The sequence below is a fragment of the Rhinoderma darwinii genome, chromosome 9, assembly GCF_050947455.1.
Source record: "Rhinoderma darwinii isolate aRhiDar2 chromosome 9, aRhiDar2.hap1, whole genome shotgun sequence".
Classification (NCBI taxonomy): Eukaryota; Metazoa; Chordata; class Amphibia; order Anura; family Rhinodermatidae; genus Rhinoderma; species Rhinoderma darwinii.
The window spans coordinates 79,298,520-79,314,951 of NC_134695.1; the positions used below are offsets into that span (position 1 = coordinate 79,298,520).

The 16,432-nt window shown below is 47.0% G+C and overlaps 1 protein-coding gene across 2 annotated transcripts in view; it reads left to right on the top strand.

Moving 5' to 3' along the window:
• COG4 (component of oligomeric golgi complex 4) overlaps nt 1-16,432 on the top strand; it is a 44,835-nt gene that overhangs the window by 15,829 nt on the left and 12,574 nt on the right. For both annotated transcript variants that reach the window (XM_075838251.1, XM_075838250.1), the window contains exons 2-8: nt 8,765-8,847; nt 9,099-9,213; nt 10,653-10,827; nt 11,171-11,364; nt 13,763-13,868; nt 14,205-14,362; nt 14,453-14,502. In XM_075838251.1, coding sequence (XP_075694366.1) covers nt 8,765-8,847; nt 9,099-9,213; nt 10,653-10,827; nt 11,171-11,364; nt 13,763-13,868; nt 14,205-14,362; nt 14,453-14,502 — 881 coding nt within the window. The remainder of the gene's footprint in view (nt 1-8,764; nt 8,848-9,098; nt 9,214-10,652; nt 10,828-11,170; nt 11,365-13,762; nt 13,869-14,204; nt 14,363-14,452; nt 14,503-16,432) is intronic.

Sequence of the window (16,432 nt, forward strand, 5' to 3'; positions counted from 1 at the left end):
GTATACAGTGACTCCACCAGCAGAATAGTGAGTGCAGCTCTGGAGTATAATACAGGATATAACTCAGGATCAGTACAGGATAAGTAATGTAATCTATGTACACAGTGACTCCACCAGCAGAATAGTGAGTGCAGCTCTGGAGTATAATACAGGATATAACTCAGGATCTGTACAGGATGAGTAATGTAATGTATGTACACAGTGACTCCACCAGCAGAATAGTGAGTGCAGCTCTGGAGTATAATACAGGATGTAACTCCGGATCAGTACAGGATAAGTAATGTAATGTACACAGTGACTCCACCAGCAGAATAGTGAGTGCAGCTCTGGAGTATAATACAGGATGTAACTCAGGATCAGTACAGGATAAGTAATGTAATGTATATACACAGTGACTCCACTAGCAGAATAGTGAGTGCAGCTCTGGAGTATAATACAGGATGTAACACAGGATCAGTACAGGATAAGTAATGTAATGTATGTACACAGTGACCACCAGCAGAATAGTGAGTGCAGCTCTGGAGTATAATACAGGATATAACTCAGGATCAGTACAGATATGTAATGTATGTATACAGTGACTCCACCAGCAGAATAGTGAGTGCAGCTCTGGAGTATAATACAGGATATAACTCAGGATCAGTACAGGATAAGTAATGTAATCTATGTACACAGTGACTCCACCAGCAGAATAGTGAGTGCAGCTCTGGAGTATAATACAGGATATAACTCAGGATCTGTACAGGATGAGTAATGTAATGTATGTACACAGTGACTCCACCAGCAGAATAGTGAGTGCAGCTCTGGAGTATAATACAGGATGTAACTCCGGATCAGTACAGGATAAGTAATGTAATGTATGTACACAGTGACTCCACCAGCAGAATAGTGAGTGCAGCTCTGGAGTATAATACAGGATGTAACTCAGGATCAGTACAGGATAAGTAATGTATATACACAGTGACTCCACCAGCAGAATAGTGAGTGCAGCTCTGGAGTATAATACAGGATGTAACTCAGGATCAGTACAGGATAAGTAATGTAATGTATGTACACAGTGACTCCTCCAGCAGAATAGTGAGTGCAGCTCTGGAGTATAATACAGGATGTAACTCAGGATCCGTACAGGATCAGTAATGTATGTACACAGTGACTCCACCAGCAGAATAGTGAGTGCAGCTCTGGAGTATAATACAGGATGTAACTCAGGATTAGTACAGGATAAGTAATGTAATGTATGTACACAGTGACTCCTCTAGCAGAATAGTGAGTGCAGCTCTGGAGTATAATACAGGATATAACTCTGGATCAGTACAGGATCAGTAATATATGTACACTGTGACTCCACCAGCAGAATAGTGAGTGCAGCTTTGGAGTATAATACATGATGTAAGTCTGGATCAGTACATGTTAAGTAATGTAATGTACACAGTGACTCCACCAGCAGAATAGTGAGTGCAGCTCTGGAGTATAATACAGGATGTAACTCAGGATCAGTACAGGATAAGTAATGTAATGTATGTACACAGTGACTCCACCAGCAGAATAGTGAGTGCAGCTCTGGAGTATAATACAGGATATAACTCAGGATCAGTACAGGATAAGTAATGTAATGTATGTGCACAGTGACTCCACCAGCAGAATAGTGAGTGCAGCTCTGGAGTATAATACAGGATATAACTCAGGATCAGTACAGGATAAATAATGTATGTACACAGTGACTCCACCAGCAGAATAGTGAGTGCAGCTCTGGAGTATAATACAGGATATAACTCAGGATCAGTACAGGATAAGTAATGTAATGTATGTACACAGTGACTCCACCAGCAGAATAGTGAGTGCAGCTCTGGAGTATAATACAGGATATAACTCAGGATCAGTACAGGATAAGTAATGTAATGTATGTACACAGTGACTCCACCAGCAGAATAGTGAGTGCAGCTCTGCAGTATAATACAGGATGTAACTCAGGATCAGTACAGGATAAGTAATGTAATGTATGTACACAGTGACTCCACCAGCAGAATAGTGAGTGCAGCTCTGGAGTATAATACAGGATGTAACTCAGGATCAGTACAGGATAAGTAATGTAATGTATGTACACAGTGACTGCTCCAGCAGAATAGTGAGTGCAGCTCTGGAGTATAATACAGGATGTAACTCAGGATCAGTACAGGATAAGTAATGTAATGTATGTACACAGTGACTCCACCAGCAGAATAGTGAGTGCAGCTCTGCAGTATAATACAGGATGTAACTCAGGATCAGTACAGGATAAGTAATGTAATGTATGTACACAGTGACTCCACCAGCAGAATAGTGAGTGCAGCTCTGGAGTATAATACAGGATATAACTCAGGATCAGTACAGGATAAGTAATGTAATGTATGTACACAGTGACTCCTCCAGCAGAATAGTGAGTGCAGCTCTGGAGTATAATACAGGATGTAACTCAGGATTAGTACAGTAAAGTAATGTAATGTATACACGCAGTGACTCACCAGCAGAATAGTGAGTGCAGCTCTGGAGTATAATACAGGATGTAACTCAGGATCAGTACAGGATAAGTAATGTAATGTATATACACAGTGACTCCACCAGCAGAATAGTGAGTGCAGCTCTGGAGTATAATACAGGATATAACTCAGGATCAGTACAGGATAAGTAATGTAATGTATGTACACAGTGACTCCACCAGCAGAGTAGTGAGTGCAGCTCTGGAGTATAATACAGGATATAACTCCGGATCAGTACAGGATAAGTAATGTATGTACACAGTGACTCCACCAGCAGAATAGTGAGTGCAGCTCTGGAGTATAATACAGGATATAACTCAGGATCAGTACAGGATAAGTAATGTAATCTATGTACACAGTGACTCCACCAGCAGAATAGTGAGTGCAGCTCTGGAGTATAATACAGGATATAACTCAGGATCTGTACAGGATGAGTAATGTAATGTATGTACACAGTGACTCCACCAGCAGAATAGTGAGTGCAGCTCTGGAGTATAATACAGGATGTAACTCCGGATCAGTACAGGATAAGTAATGTAATGTATGTACACAGTGACTCCACCAGCAGAATAGTGAGTGCAGCTCTGGAGTATAATACAGGATGTAACTCAGGATCAGTACAGGATAAGTAATGTATATACACAGTGACTCCACCAGCAGAATAGTGAGTGCAGCTCTGGAGTATAATACAGGATATAACTCAGGATCAGTACAGGATAAGTAATGTAATGTATGTGCACAGTGACTCCACCAGCAGAATAGTGAGTGCAGCTCTGGAGTATAATACAGGATATAACTCAGGATCAGTACAGGATAAATAATGTATGTACACAGTGACTCCACCAGCAGAATAGTGAGTGCAGCTCTGGAGTATAATACAGGATATAACTCAGGATCAGTACAGGATAAGTAATGTAATGTATGTACACAGTAACTCCACCAGCAGAATAGTGAGTGCAGCTCTGGAGTATAATACAGGATATAACTCAGGATCAGTACAGGATAAGTAATGTAATGTATGTACACAGTGACTCCACCAGCAGAATAGTGAGTGCAGCTCTGGAGTATAATACAGGATATAACTCAGGATCAGTACAGGATAAGTAATGTAATGTATGTACACAGTGACTCCACCAGCAGAATAGTGAGTGCAGCTCTGCAGTATAATACAGGATGTAACTCAGGATCAGTACAGGATAAGTAATGTAATGTATGTACACAGTGACTCCACCAGCAGAATAGTGAGTGCAGCTCTGGAGTATAATACAGGATGTAACTCAGGATCAGTACAGGATAAGTAATGTAATGTATGTACACAGTGACTCCACCAGCAGAATAGTGAGTGCAGCTCTGCAGTATAATTCAGGATGTAACTCAGGATCAGTACAGGATAAGTAATGTAATGTATGTACACAGTGACTCCACCAGCAGAATAGTGAGTGCAGCTCTGGAGTATAATACAGGATATAACTCAGGATCAGTACAGTATAAGTAATGTAATGTATGTACACAGTGACTCCACCAGCAGAATAGTGAGTGCAGCTCTGGAGTATAATACAGGATATAACTCAGGATCAGTACAGGATAAGTAATGTAATGTATGTACACAGTGACTCCTCCAGCAGAATAGTGAGTGCAGCTCTGGAGTATAATACAGGATGTAACTCAGGATTAGTACAGTAAAGTAATGTAATGTATACACACAGTGACTCCACCAGCAGAATAGTGAGTGCAGCTCTGGAGTATAATACAGGATGTAACTCAGGATCAGTACAGGATAAGTAATGTAATGTATATACACAGTGACTCCACCAGCAGAATAGTGAGTGCAGCTCTGGAGTATAATACAGGATATAACTCAGGATCAGTACAGGATAAGTAATGTAATGTATGTACACAGTGACTCCACCAGCAGAGTAGTGAGTGCAGCTCTGGAGTATAATACAGGATATAACTCCGGATCAGTACAGGATAAGTAATGTATGTACACAGTGACTCCACCAGCAGAATAGTGAGTGCAGCTCTGGAGTATAATACAGGATGTAACTCAGGATCAGTACAGGATAAGTAATGTAATGTATATACACAGTGACTCCACTAGCAGAATAGTGAGTGCAGCTCTGGAGTATAATACAGGATGTAACACAGGATCAGTACAGGATAAGTAATGTAATGTATGTACACAGTGACCACCAGCAGAATAGTGAGTGCAGCTCTGGAGTATAATACAGGATATAACTCAGGATCAGTACAGATATGTAATGTATGTATACAGTGACTCCACCAGCAGAATAGTGAGTGCAGCTCTGGAGTATAATACAGCATATAACTCAGGATCAGTACAGGATAAGTAATGTAATGTATGTACACAGTGACTCCACCAGCAGAATAGTGAGTGCAGCTCTGGAGTATAATACAGGATGTAACTCCGGATCAGTACAGGATAAGTAATGTAATGTATGTACACAGTGACTCCACCAGCAGAATAGTGAGTGCAGCTCTGGAGTATAATACAGGATATAACTCAGGATCAGTACAGGATAAGTAATGTAATGTATGTACACAGTGACTCCACCAGCAGAATAGTGAGTGCAGCTCTGGAGTATAATACAGGATGTAACTCAGGATCAGTACAGGATAAGTAATGTATATACACAGTGACTCCACCAGCAGAATAGTGAGTGCAGCTCTGGAGTATAATACAGGATATAACTCAGGATCAGTACAGGGATAAGTAATGTAATGTATGTACACAGTGACTCCACCAGCAGAATAGTGAGTGCAGCTCTGGAGTATAATACAGGATATAACTCAGGATCAGTACAGGATAAGTAATGTAATGTATGTACACAGTGACTCCACCAGCAGAATAGTGAGTGCAGCTCTGCAGTATAATACAGGATGTAACTCAGGATCAGTACAGGATAAGTAATGTAATGTATGTACACAGTGACTCCACCAGCAGAATAGTGAGTGCAGCTCTGGAGTATAATACAGGATGTAACTCAGGATCAGTACAGGATAAGTAATGTAATGTATGTACACAGTGACTGCTCCAGCAGAATAGTGAGTGCAGCTCTGGAGTATAATACAGGATGTAACTCAGGATCAGTACAGGATAAGTAATGTAATGTATGTACACAGTGACTCCACCAGCAGAATAGTGAGTGCAGCTCTGCAGTATAATACAGGATGTAACTCAGGATCAGTACAGGATAAGTAATGTAATGTATGTACACAGTGACTCCTCCAGCAGAATAGTGAGTGCAGCTCTGGAGTATAATACAGGATGTAACTCAGGATTAGTACAGTAAAGTAATGTAATGTATACACGCAGTGACTCCACCAGCAGAATAGTGAGTGCAGCTCTGGAGTATAATACAGGATGTAACTCAGGATCAGTACAGGATAAGTAATGTAATGTATATACACAGTGACTCCACCAGCAGAATAGTGAGTGCAGCTCTGGAGTATAATACAGGATATAACTCAGGATCAGTACAGGATAAGTAATGTAATGTATGTACACAGTGACTCCACCAGCAGAGTAGTGAGTGCAGCTCTGGAGTATAATACAGGATATAACTCCGGATCAGTACAGGATAAGTAATGTATGTACACAGTGACTCCACCAGCAGAATAGTGAGTGCAGCTCTGGAGTATAATACAGGATATAACTCAGGATCAGTACAGGATAAGTAATGTAATCTATGTACACAGTGACTCCACCAGCAGAATAGTGAGTGCAGCTCTGGAGTATAATACAGGATATAACTCAGGATCTGTACAGGATGAGTAATGTAATGTATGTACACAGTGACTCCACCAGCAGAATAGTGAGTGCAGCTCTGGAGTATAATACAGGATGTAAGTCTGGATCAGTACATGTTAAGTAATATATGTACACTGTGACTCCACCAGCAGAATAGTGAGTGCAGCTTTGGAGTATAATACAGGATGTAAGTCTGGATCAGTACATGTTAAGTAATGTAATGTACACAGTGACTCCACCAGCAGAATAGTGAGTGCAGCTCTGGAGTATAATACAGGATGTAACTCAGGATCAGTACAGGATAAGTAATGTAATGTATGTACACAGTGACTCCACCAGCAGAATAGTGAGCGCAGCTCTGGAGTATAATACAGGATGTAACTCAGGATCAGTACAGGATAAGTAATGTATGTACACAGTGACTCCACCAGCAGAATAGTGAGTGCAGCTCTGGGGTATAATACAGGATATAACTCAGGATCAGTACAGGATAAGTAATGTAATGTATGTACACACTGACTCCACCAGCAGAATAGTGAGTGCAGCTCTGGAGTATAATACAGGATGTAACACAGGATCAGTACAGGATAAGTAATGTAATGTATGTACACAGTGACTCCACCAGCAGAATAGTGAGTGCAGCTCTGGAGTATAATACAGGATGTAACTCAGGATCAGTACAGGATAAGTAATGTAATGTATGTACACAGTGACTCCACCAGCAGAATAGTGAGTGCAGCTCTGGAGTATAATACAGGATGTAACTCAGGATCAGTACAGGATAAGTAATGTAATGTAATGTAATGTATACACACAGTGACTCCACCAGCAGAATAGTGAGTGCAGCTCTGGAGTATAATACAGGATGTAACTCAGGATCAGTACAGGATAAGTAATGTAATGTATGTACACAGTGACCACCAGCAGAATAGTGAGTGCAGCTCTGGAGTATAATACAGGATATAACTCAGGATCAGTACAGATATGTAATGTATGTATACAGTGACTCCACCAGCAGAATAGTGAGTGCAGCTCTGGAGTATAATACAGGATATAACTCAGGATCAGTACAGGATAAGTAATGTAATCTATGTACACAGTGACTCCACCAGCAGAATAGTGAGTGCAGCTCTGGAGTATAATACAGGATGTAACTCCGGATCAGTACAGGATAAGTAATGTAATGTATGTACACAGTGACTCCACCAGCAGAATAGTGAGTGCAGCTCTGGAGTATAATACAGGATGTAACTCAGGATCAGTACAGGATAAGTAATGTATATACACAGTGACTCCACCAGCAGAATAGTGAGTGCAGCTCTGGAGTATAATACAGGATGTAACTCAGGATCAGTACAGGATAAGTAATGTAATGTATGTACACAGTGACTCCTCCAGCAGAATAGTGAGTGCAGCTCTGGAGTATAATACAGGATATAACTCTGGATCAGTACAGGATCAGTAATATATGTACACTGTGACTCCACCAGCAGAATAGTGAGTGCAGCTTTGGAGTATAATACATGATGTAAGTCTGGATCAGTACATGTTAAGTAATGTAATGTACACAGTGACTCCACCAGCAGAATAGTGAGTGCAGCTCTGGAGTATAATACAGGATGTAACTCAGGATCAGTACAGGATAAGTAATGTAATGTATGTACACAGTGACTCCACCAGCAGAATAGTGAGTGCAGCTCTGCAGTATAATACAGGATGTAACTCAGGATCAGTACAGGATAAGTAATGTAATGTATGTACACAGTGACTCCACCAGCAGAATAGTGAGTGCAGCTCTGGAGTATAATACAGGATATAACTCAGGATCAGTACAGTATAAGTAATGTAATGTATGTACACAGTGACTCCACCAGCAGAATAGTGAGTGCAGCTCTGGAGTATAATACAGGATGTAACTCAGGATCAGTACAGGATAAGTAATGTAATGTATGTACACAGTGACTCCACCAGCAGAATAGTGAGTGCAGCTCTGGAGTATAATACAGGATATAACTCAGGATCAGTACAGTATAAGTAATGTAATGTATGTACACAGTGACTCCACCAGCAGAATAGTGAGTGCAGCTCTGGAGTATAATACAGGATGTAACTCAGGATCAGTACAGGATAAGTAATGTAATGTATGTACACAGTGACTCCACCAGCAGAATAGTGAGTGCAGCTCTGGAGTATAATACAGGATATAACTCAGGATCAGTACAGTATAAGTAATGTAATGTATGTACACAGTGACTCCACCAGCAGAATAGTGAGTGCAGCTCTGGAGTATAATACAGGATGTAACTCAGGATCAGTACAGGATAAGTAATGTAATTTATGTACGTGTTGTATGATACAACTGCTAATTGTGTAATTAAAGTTTGTGTGTCCCTAGACTGGGAGATACTATATACTGTATATAACCTGCGTCACTGATCGCTGTTATCTGCCGTTACTGTGTGTCTCTGTTTTACAGATCAAGGTGGAGGCTGAGCTGGAATCTCTGCTCGGACAGCAGGGGGCAGTAGAGAACAAGATGCTGGCCTTACAGCGAATGGGGTATGTATACGTATGTGGGCGGCTGTACACGTGACAATGGAGGGAGGACGTGGGGACATTGGGGCTCATAGATGCTGGAACATGTGAGCTGACGCTCCGATCACGTGACCTTGTCACCTCTTCATGTTCTCTGTTCCTGGCACTTTAGTCACCCCCGAGCTTTGTTCTTCCTCTGCCCTCAGACACCCTCCTCACCCCCCCCCCCCCCCCCTCATCGGTCTTGTACTGATAATTCTTCTTCCTTCATTTAGGCCGAACCTGCAGCTGATAGAAGGAGACGCTGAGCAGCTGTCAGGGATGATCACGTTCACCTGTAACCTGGCCGAGAACGTCAGCAGTAAGGTCCGCCAGCTGGACCTCGCCAAGGTATGCCCACACTATAGTGGGTGGCATGGGGATCATCTCCACTGCTTGCTGGTGCAGCACCGTCATAGAAGAGCGAGGGGGTACCAGTGTGTGTGCGTAGCAGGATTTACTCAGGCCCCATGCACACCGCCGCAAATACGGCTCCTTTATCACACGTTTTTAACCCTTATTTATGGACCCGTGCCCGTAAATACGGGTCCTTTTGTCATCTGTATTCTACCCGTATTTACGGACCTGTAAAAAAGGGGGGGGCTGGAAATGATGTCACATGATCGATCAGACGCCATTTTCTCTGCTTCTCTTTATTCAAACATTGAAATCCCCTGACGTCTCCTAGCAACGCTCCCCTAATTACAGGAGCCCCATGGACTTCTATAGATCGGCCCGTGCCGTAATTGCGGCCTGAAATAGGACTTGTTCTATATTTTCATCGGCCCGGGCACCTTCCCGTATGCAAACAGGAAGTCGCACGTGGCCAATAGAAGTCCATGGGCCCGTGATTACCGCCGTTTTTACGGTCGTGTGCATGAGGCCTCAGAGTTCTGCTGTGGACTTAGTGCTGCCCCTAGTGGCCAGGGCATTCATTTGTTGATTTTCTGCGTAGATCCACGATCACATTTTACAATTTACCTCAAGATCAAATCTCTATATAACGCTGAGTTAAACGCGCTTTTAGACTAGCAGATTTCTGCCGCAAAACACGCGCCGATCGATGATCTAGTTAATCCTTGTGCTGTTATGGGACACCAGTGGGCGTCTTGTCGGCAGCGCGTCCCCTCTGTAATCACTGCCGACAACAATGATTTTTACTGCCCCATAAAAGATGCCATCAGCCGACAACGGAGCGTTTCATTCCCCGGTCACCGGTCACATCCAGAGCTGCTGCCAGTCGTGTCTCCGATGAGCTCCCCAGATTACTGCGTAGCGTCACGTAAACACGAAATCCTCCAACGTCTTCCAGCAGAGCGTGCTGTGTGCAGACCCGGAGCTGGGAGGGGCAGATTTTATTTTTTCCCTCACTGAGCGCATTGGGCAGATTTATTATTACGGTTTTAAACGTAAATCTGGACCAGGCAGTCGGAAGATGCGCCAAATTCATCAGTTGTGGGCGCTGTGGGACAAATGTAACGCACCTTGCTAGACATGTACGATTGTTTTTTTCCATGCGCCACCTCTGGGGGTACATCCATTAGATCTCTTTTTGATGTACTTTGGCGTATTTAAAGAGAGCCCCCATTTTCTGCTAAGCCACGCCCCTTTTCTAAACGCTTTTCAAAACGATCGAGCGAGGCGCAAGGTGAATAAGACCTAATAGATCTGGCGCACTTGGCTTAGTGCACCTCCCCCATTGGGCGTAGATCCCGGTGACGGTCCTCTAGCCTCTGCTGGGGTTGGGTCGCCATGTTTTCTGTCATTCTTAGGATTGTTCTCTTATCCAGAGCCGGCTCTATCAGGCCATCCAGCGAGCGGACGACATCCTGGATCTGAAGTTCTGCATGGACGGCGTGCAGATAGCGCTGAAGAACGAGGAGTATGAGCAGGCGGCGGCCCATATACACCGATACCTGTGCCTGGACAAGTCCGTCATCGAGCTCAGCAGGCAGGGAGAAGAAGGTGACGTCTGTGTGTCCTGGATGTGGATCATGTGGCGGGGGTGGGAGGGGTTCGTGCACGTTCAGACAAGACAAAGGGGGTTTTCTCATCCCATAAAGTGATTGCATGGCTTTTCCATTATTTTCTGATTACTGGCGGTCCGACTGCTGGGACCCCCCACCGATCTAGCGCCGCGGCTCCATAAATGTTTTTCCTGGCCATCAGCCATATCACAGCCCCTTCTACTTAAAGCGCCACTGCGCAGAAAACAAAACTTGGAGGGGGCCGCAGCGCTTGATCGGTGGGGGTCCCAGTTATTCCGCATCACACAACGGTCCTCATGAGTCCCTGCGTTGTGGTTTAGGGAGTATGATTGACGCCAACCTACAGCACCTGCAGGAGGCCGAAAAGCAGCTCAAGGTCCTCGTCAGTGAGAAGTTCGATGCCGCAACTAAAGCTGGAGATCTACCTCAGGTGGAGAGATTCTTCAAGATCTTCCCCCTACTGGGGCTGCACGAAGAGGGAATCAGCAAGTTCTCTGCATACCTGTGTCAGCAAGTGAGAAGCTGCTCCTCTCTCCTACCTGGAAATACTGCTCCTGCACCCCCCTGCTGCCTCCACATACTGCACCTCCCTGCTGCCTCCACATACTGCTCCCGCACCTCCCTGCCGCCTCCACATACTGCTCCCGCACCCCCCTGCTGCCTCCACATACTACCTCCCGCACCTCTCTGCCGCCTCCACATAATGCTCCCGCACCTCCCTGCCGCCTCCACATACTGCTCCCGCACCCCCCTGCTGCCTCCACATACTGCTCCCGCACCTCCCTGCCGCCTCCACATACTGCTCCCGCACCCCCCTGCTGCCTCCACATACTGCTCCCGCACCCCCCTGCTGCCTCCACATACTGCTCCCGCACCTCCCTGCCGCCTCCACATACTGCTCCCGCACCCCCCTGCTGCCTCCACATACTGCTCCCGCACCTCCCTGCTGCCTCCACATACTGCTCCCGCACCTCCCTGCTGCCTCCACATACTGCTCCCGCACCCCCCTGCTGCCTCCACATACTCCTCCCGCACCCCCCTGCTGCCTCCACATACTGCTCCCGCACCCCCCTGCTGCCTCCACATACTGCTCCCGCACCCCCCCTGCTGCCTCCACATACTGCTCCCGCACCCCCCCTGCTGCCTCCACATACTGCTCCCGCACCCCCCTGCTGCCTCCACATACTGCTCCTGCACCCCCCTGCTGCCTCCACATACTGCTCCCGCACCCCCCTGCTGCCTCCACATACTGCTCCCGCACCTCCCTGCTGCCTCCACATACTGCTCCCGCACCTCCCTGCCGCCTCCACATACTGCTCCCGCACCTCCCTGCTGCCTCCACATACTACCTCCCGCACCTCTCTGCCGCCTCCACATACTGCTCCCGCACCTCCCTGCTGCCTCCACATACTACCTCCTGCACCTCCCTGCCGCCTCCACATACTACCTCCCGCACCTCCCTGCTGCCTCCACATACTGCTCCCGCACCTCTCTGCTGCCTCCACATACTGCTCCCGCGCCTCTCTGCTGCCTCCACATACTGCTCCCGCACCTCCCTGCCGCCTCCACATACTGCTCCCGCACCTCCCTGCTGCCTCCACATACTGCTCCCGCACCTCCCTGCCGCCTCCACATACTGCTCCCGCGCCTCTCTGCTGCCTCCACATACTGCTCCCGCACCTCCCTGCCGCCTCCACATACTGCTCCCGCACCTCCCTGCTGCCTCCACATACTGCTCCCGCACCTCCCTGCCGCCTCCACATACTGCTCCCGCGCCCCCCTGCTGCCTCCACATACTGCTCCCGCACCTCCCTGCCGCCTCCTCATACTGCTCCCGCACCTCCCTGCCGCCTCCACATACTGCTCCCGCACCTCCCTGCTGCCTCCACATACTGCTCCCGCACCTCTCTGCTGCCTCCACATACTGCTCCCGCGCCCCCCTGCTGCCTCCACATACTGCTCCCGCACCTCCCTGCCGCCTCCTCATACTGCTCCCGCACCTCCCTGCCGCCTCCACATACTGCTCCCGCACCTCCCTGCCGCCTCCACATACTGCTCCCGCACCTCCCTGCTGCCTCCACATACTGCTCCCGCACCTCTCTGCTGCCTCCACATACTGCTCCCGCGCCCCCCTGCTGCCTCCACATACTGCTCCCGCACCTCCCTGCCGCCTCCACATACTGCTCCCGCACCTCCCTGCTGCCTCCACATACTGCTCCCGCACCTCTCTGCTGCCTCCACATACTGCTCCCGCACCTCTCTGCTGCCTCCACATACTGCTCCCGCGCCCCCCTGCTGCCTCCACATACTGCTCCCGCACCTCTCTGCTGCCTCCACATACTGCTCCCGCGCCCCCCTGCTGCCTCCACATACTGCTCCCGCACCTCCCTGCCGCCTCCACATACTGCTCCCGCACCTCCCTGCCGCCTCCACATACTGCTCCCGCACCTCCCTGCCGCCTCCACATACTGCTCCCGCACCTCCCTGCTGCCTCCACATACTGCTCCCGCGCCTCCCTGCCGCCTCCACATACTGCTCCCGCGCCCCCCTGCTGCCTCCACATACTGCTCCCGCGCCCCCCTGCTGCCTCCACATACTGCTCCCGCACCTCCCTGCTGCCTCCACATACTGCTCCCGCACCTCTCTGCTGCCTCCACATACTGCTCCCGCACCTCCCTGCTGCCTCCACATACTGCTCCCGCACCTCTCTGCTGCCTCCACATACTGCTCCCGCGCCCCCCTGCTGCCTCCACATACTGCTCCCGCACCTCCCTGCTGCCTCCACATACTGCTCCCGCGCCTCCCTGCCGCCTCCACATACTGCTCCCGCACCCCTCTGCTGCCTCCACATACTGCTCCCGCGCCTCCCTACAGTTAATGTCCCCTGGCTGATTTTGGTCTCTACTATGTAGGTGGCTAAGAAGGCTGAAGAGAACTTGGCTCTGGCTCTGGGGTCAGAGGGGAGTGAACGACGAGCGACCCTCTTATTTGCAGATACGCTTACCCTGCTATTTGAAGGTAAGTAAAGTGCTTATATTACTGTGAGGTGCCCCCGGTTATTGTTGAGGCGCCCCCTAGAGGGGTAGTTTTGACTACATGGCTACAATTTTGATCACATGTTACAACAGTCGCTGGTTTAGTAACATAATTTCTCATTTTAAGTTGACTGATGCATTGAGATAAATTCTTTACATTTTGGCCCTGACATGGACCAGTGATGAGACCGCAGTAGAAGGCTGAGAACCCCTGGGGTGCAGCTGTTACCGGTCACCATTGAGCTGTTCTATCCTGTGCGTTCAGTGATCGTGCTGTTGGAGTTGCTGAAGTGTCCCAGTCACTGCCTCTGTGTTTCAGGTATTGCACGGATAGTGGAGACTCATCAACCCATTCTAGAGACGTACTATGGCCCGGGGCGGCTCTACATGCTCATCAAACACCTGCAAGCCGAGTGCGACCGGCAGGTGGAGAGAGTGGTCGACAAGTTTATACAGCAGAGAGACTACCATGGGAAGGTGAGGTGTATGTGGGGTAATGAGGGGCACAGGTGATCTGCGGGGCTTTACTATGTATATATGTGTAACACACGGTGGGATTTGCTGCAGGTGCAGAGCTGCATGATCCGAGCGTCATCGTCCGACAAGATTGAGCCCAGGTGAGTAACCAAGCAAGCGGATGGATTCGGTGAACCCCAGGGGGGCGTACAGTAGTGCTAAAAAAGCAAATCAAGATCATTCTAAGAACTTTTATTTGCCTAAATGCACTGGAAATATTACACATTCAATTCCAAATCACAGGAATAAGAACATTTCTCCAGATATTACAGAAAGTAAAGAAAAGGAACATCCGGCTGTTCAAAAAATAGCAGCGCCAGCGGTTTTCTTGAAAAAGTGTTTCAGATTTCACTTTCCTGCGGTAATATCTGAGCTGTCACTTTCCTGCAGTAATATCTGAGCTGTCGCTTTCCTGCGGTAATATCTGAGCTGTCACTTTCCTGCGGTAATATCTGAGCTGTCACTTTCCTGCAGTAATATCTGAGCTGTCACTTTCCTGCGGTAATATCTGAGCTGTCACTTTCCTGCAGTAATATCTGAGCTGTCACTTTCCTGCGGTAATATCTGAGCTGTCACTTTCCTGCGGTAATATCTGAGCTGTCACTTTCCTGCAGTAATATCTGAGCTGTCACTTTCCTGCGGTAATATCTGAGCTGTCACTTTCCTGCGGTAATATCTGAGCTGTCGCTTTCCTGCGGTAATATCTGAGCTGTCACTTTCCTGCGGTAATATCTGAGCTGTCACTTTCCTGCAGTAATATCTGAGCTGTCGCTTTCCTGCGGTAATATCTGAGCTGTCACTTTCCTGCGGTAATATCTGAGCTGTCACTTTCCTGCGGTAATATCTGAGCTGTCGCTTTCCTGCGGTAATATCTGAGCTGTCACTTTCCTGCAGTAATATCTGAGCTGTCACTTTCCTGCGGTAATATCTGAGCTGTCACTTTCCTGCGGTAATATCTGAGCTGTCGCTTTCCTGCGGTAATATCTGAGCTGTCACTTTCCTGCGGTAATATCTGAGCTGTCACTTTCCTGCGGTAATATCTGAGCTGTCACTTTCCTGCGGTAATATCTGAGCTGTCACTTTCCTGCGGTAATATCTGAGCTGTCACTTTCCTGCGGTAATATCTGAGCTGTCGCTTTTCTGCAGTAATAAAGAGGCTGTCACCAGATTATAAGTGTCCTGTCTCCTACATAATGTGATCGGCGCTGTAATGTAGAGAACAGTGGTCCTAATAATAAAGAGGCTGTCACCAGATTATAAGTGCCCGGCCTCCTATATAATGTGATCAGTGCTGTAATGTAGATAACAGTGGTCCTAGTAATAAAGAGGCTGTCACCAGATTATAAGTGCCCGGCCTCCTATATAATGTGATCGGCGCTGTAATGTAGGGAACAGCAGTGGTTTTTATTTTGAAAAACTATTAATTTTGAGCAAGTTATGAGAAATTTTAGATTTATGATAATTACTTTCTTAATAGACAACTGGGCGTGTTTTTACTTTTTTACCAATTGGGCGTTGTACAGAGAAGTGACCAATCAGCATTGGGGACATACTCACACAGCACATCATGATCTCGCAAGATCATGTGTGCTGTCATTCACAGAAACTTTACCGAAGTGTCGGGAGTCTGAATAGACATGGCGTCCTGGCTGGAGGTGTCGTCTATTCACTCCCATGACACTTCAGTAAAGTTAATGTGGGAGTATGTGACAGTACAGCGTGATCTCGCGAGATCACGCTGTGCTGCGAGTACTGCTGAATGGAGAGAAGTGTATGATGCCAATTGGTCACTTCTCTGTACAACGCCCAGTTGGTAAAAAAGTAAAAACACGCCCAGTTGTCTATTAAGAAAGTAATTATCATAAATCTAAAATTGCTCAAAATTGATCGTTTTTCAAAATAAAAACCACTGCTGTTCCCTACATTACAGCGCCGATCACATTATGTAGGAGACAGGACACTTATAATCTGGTGACAGCCTCTTTATTACTAGGACCACTGTTCTCTACATTACAGCGCCGATCACATTAT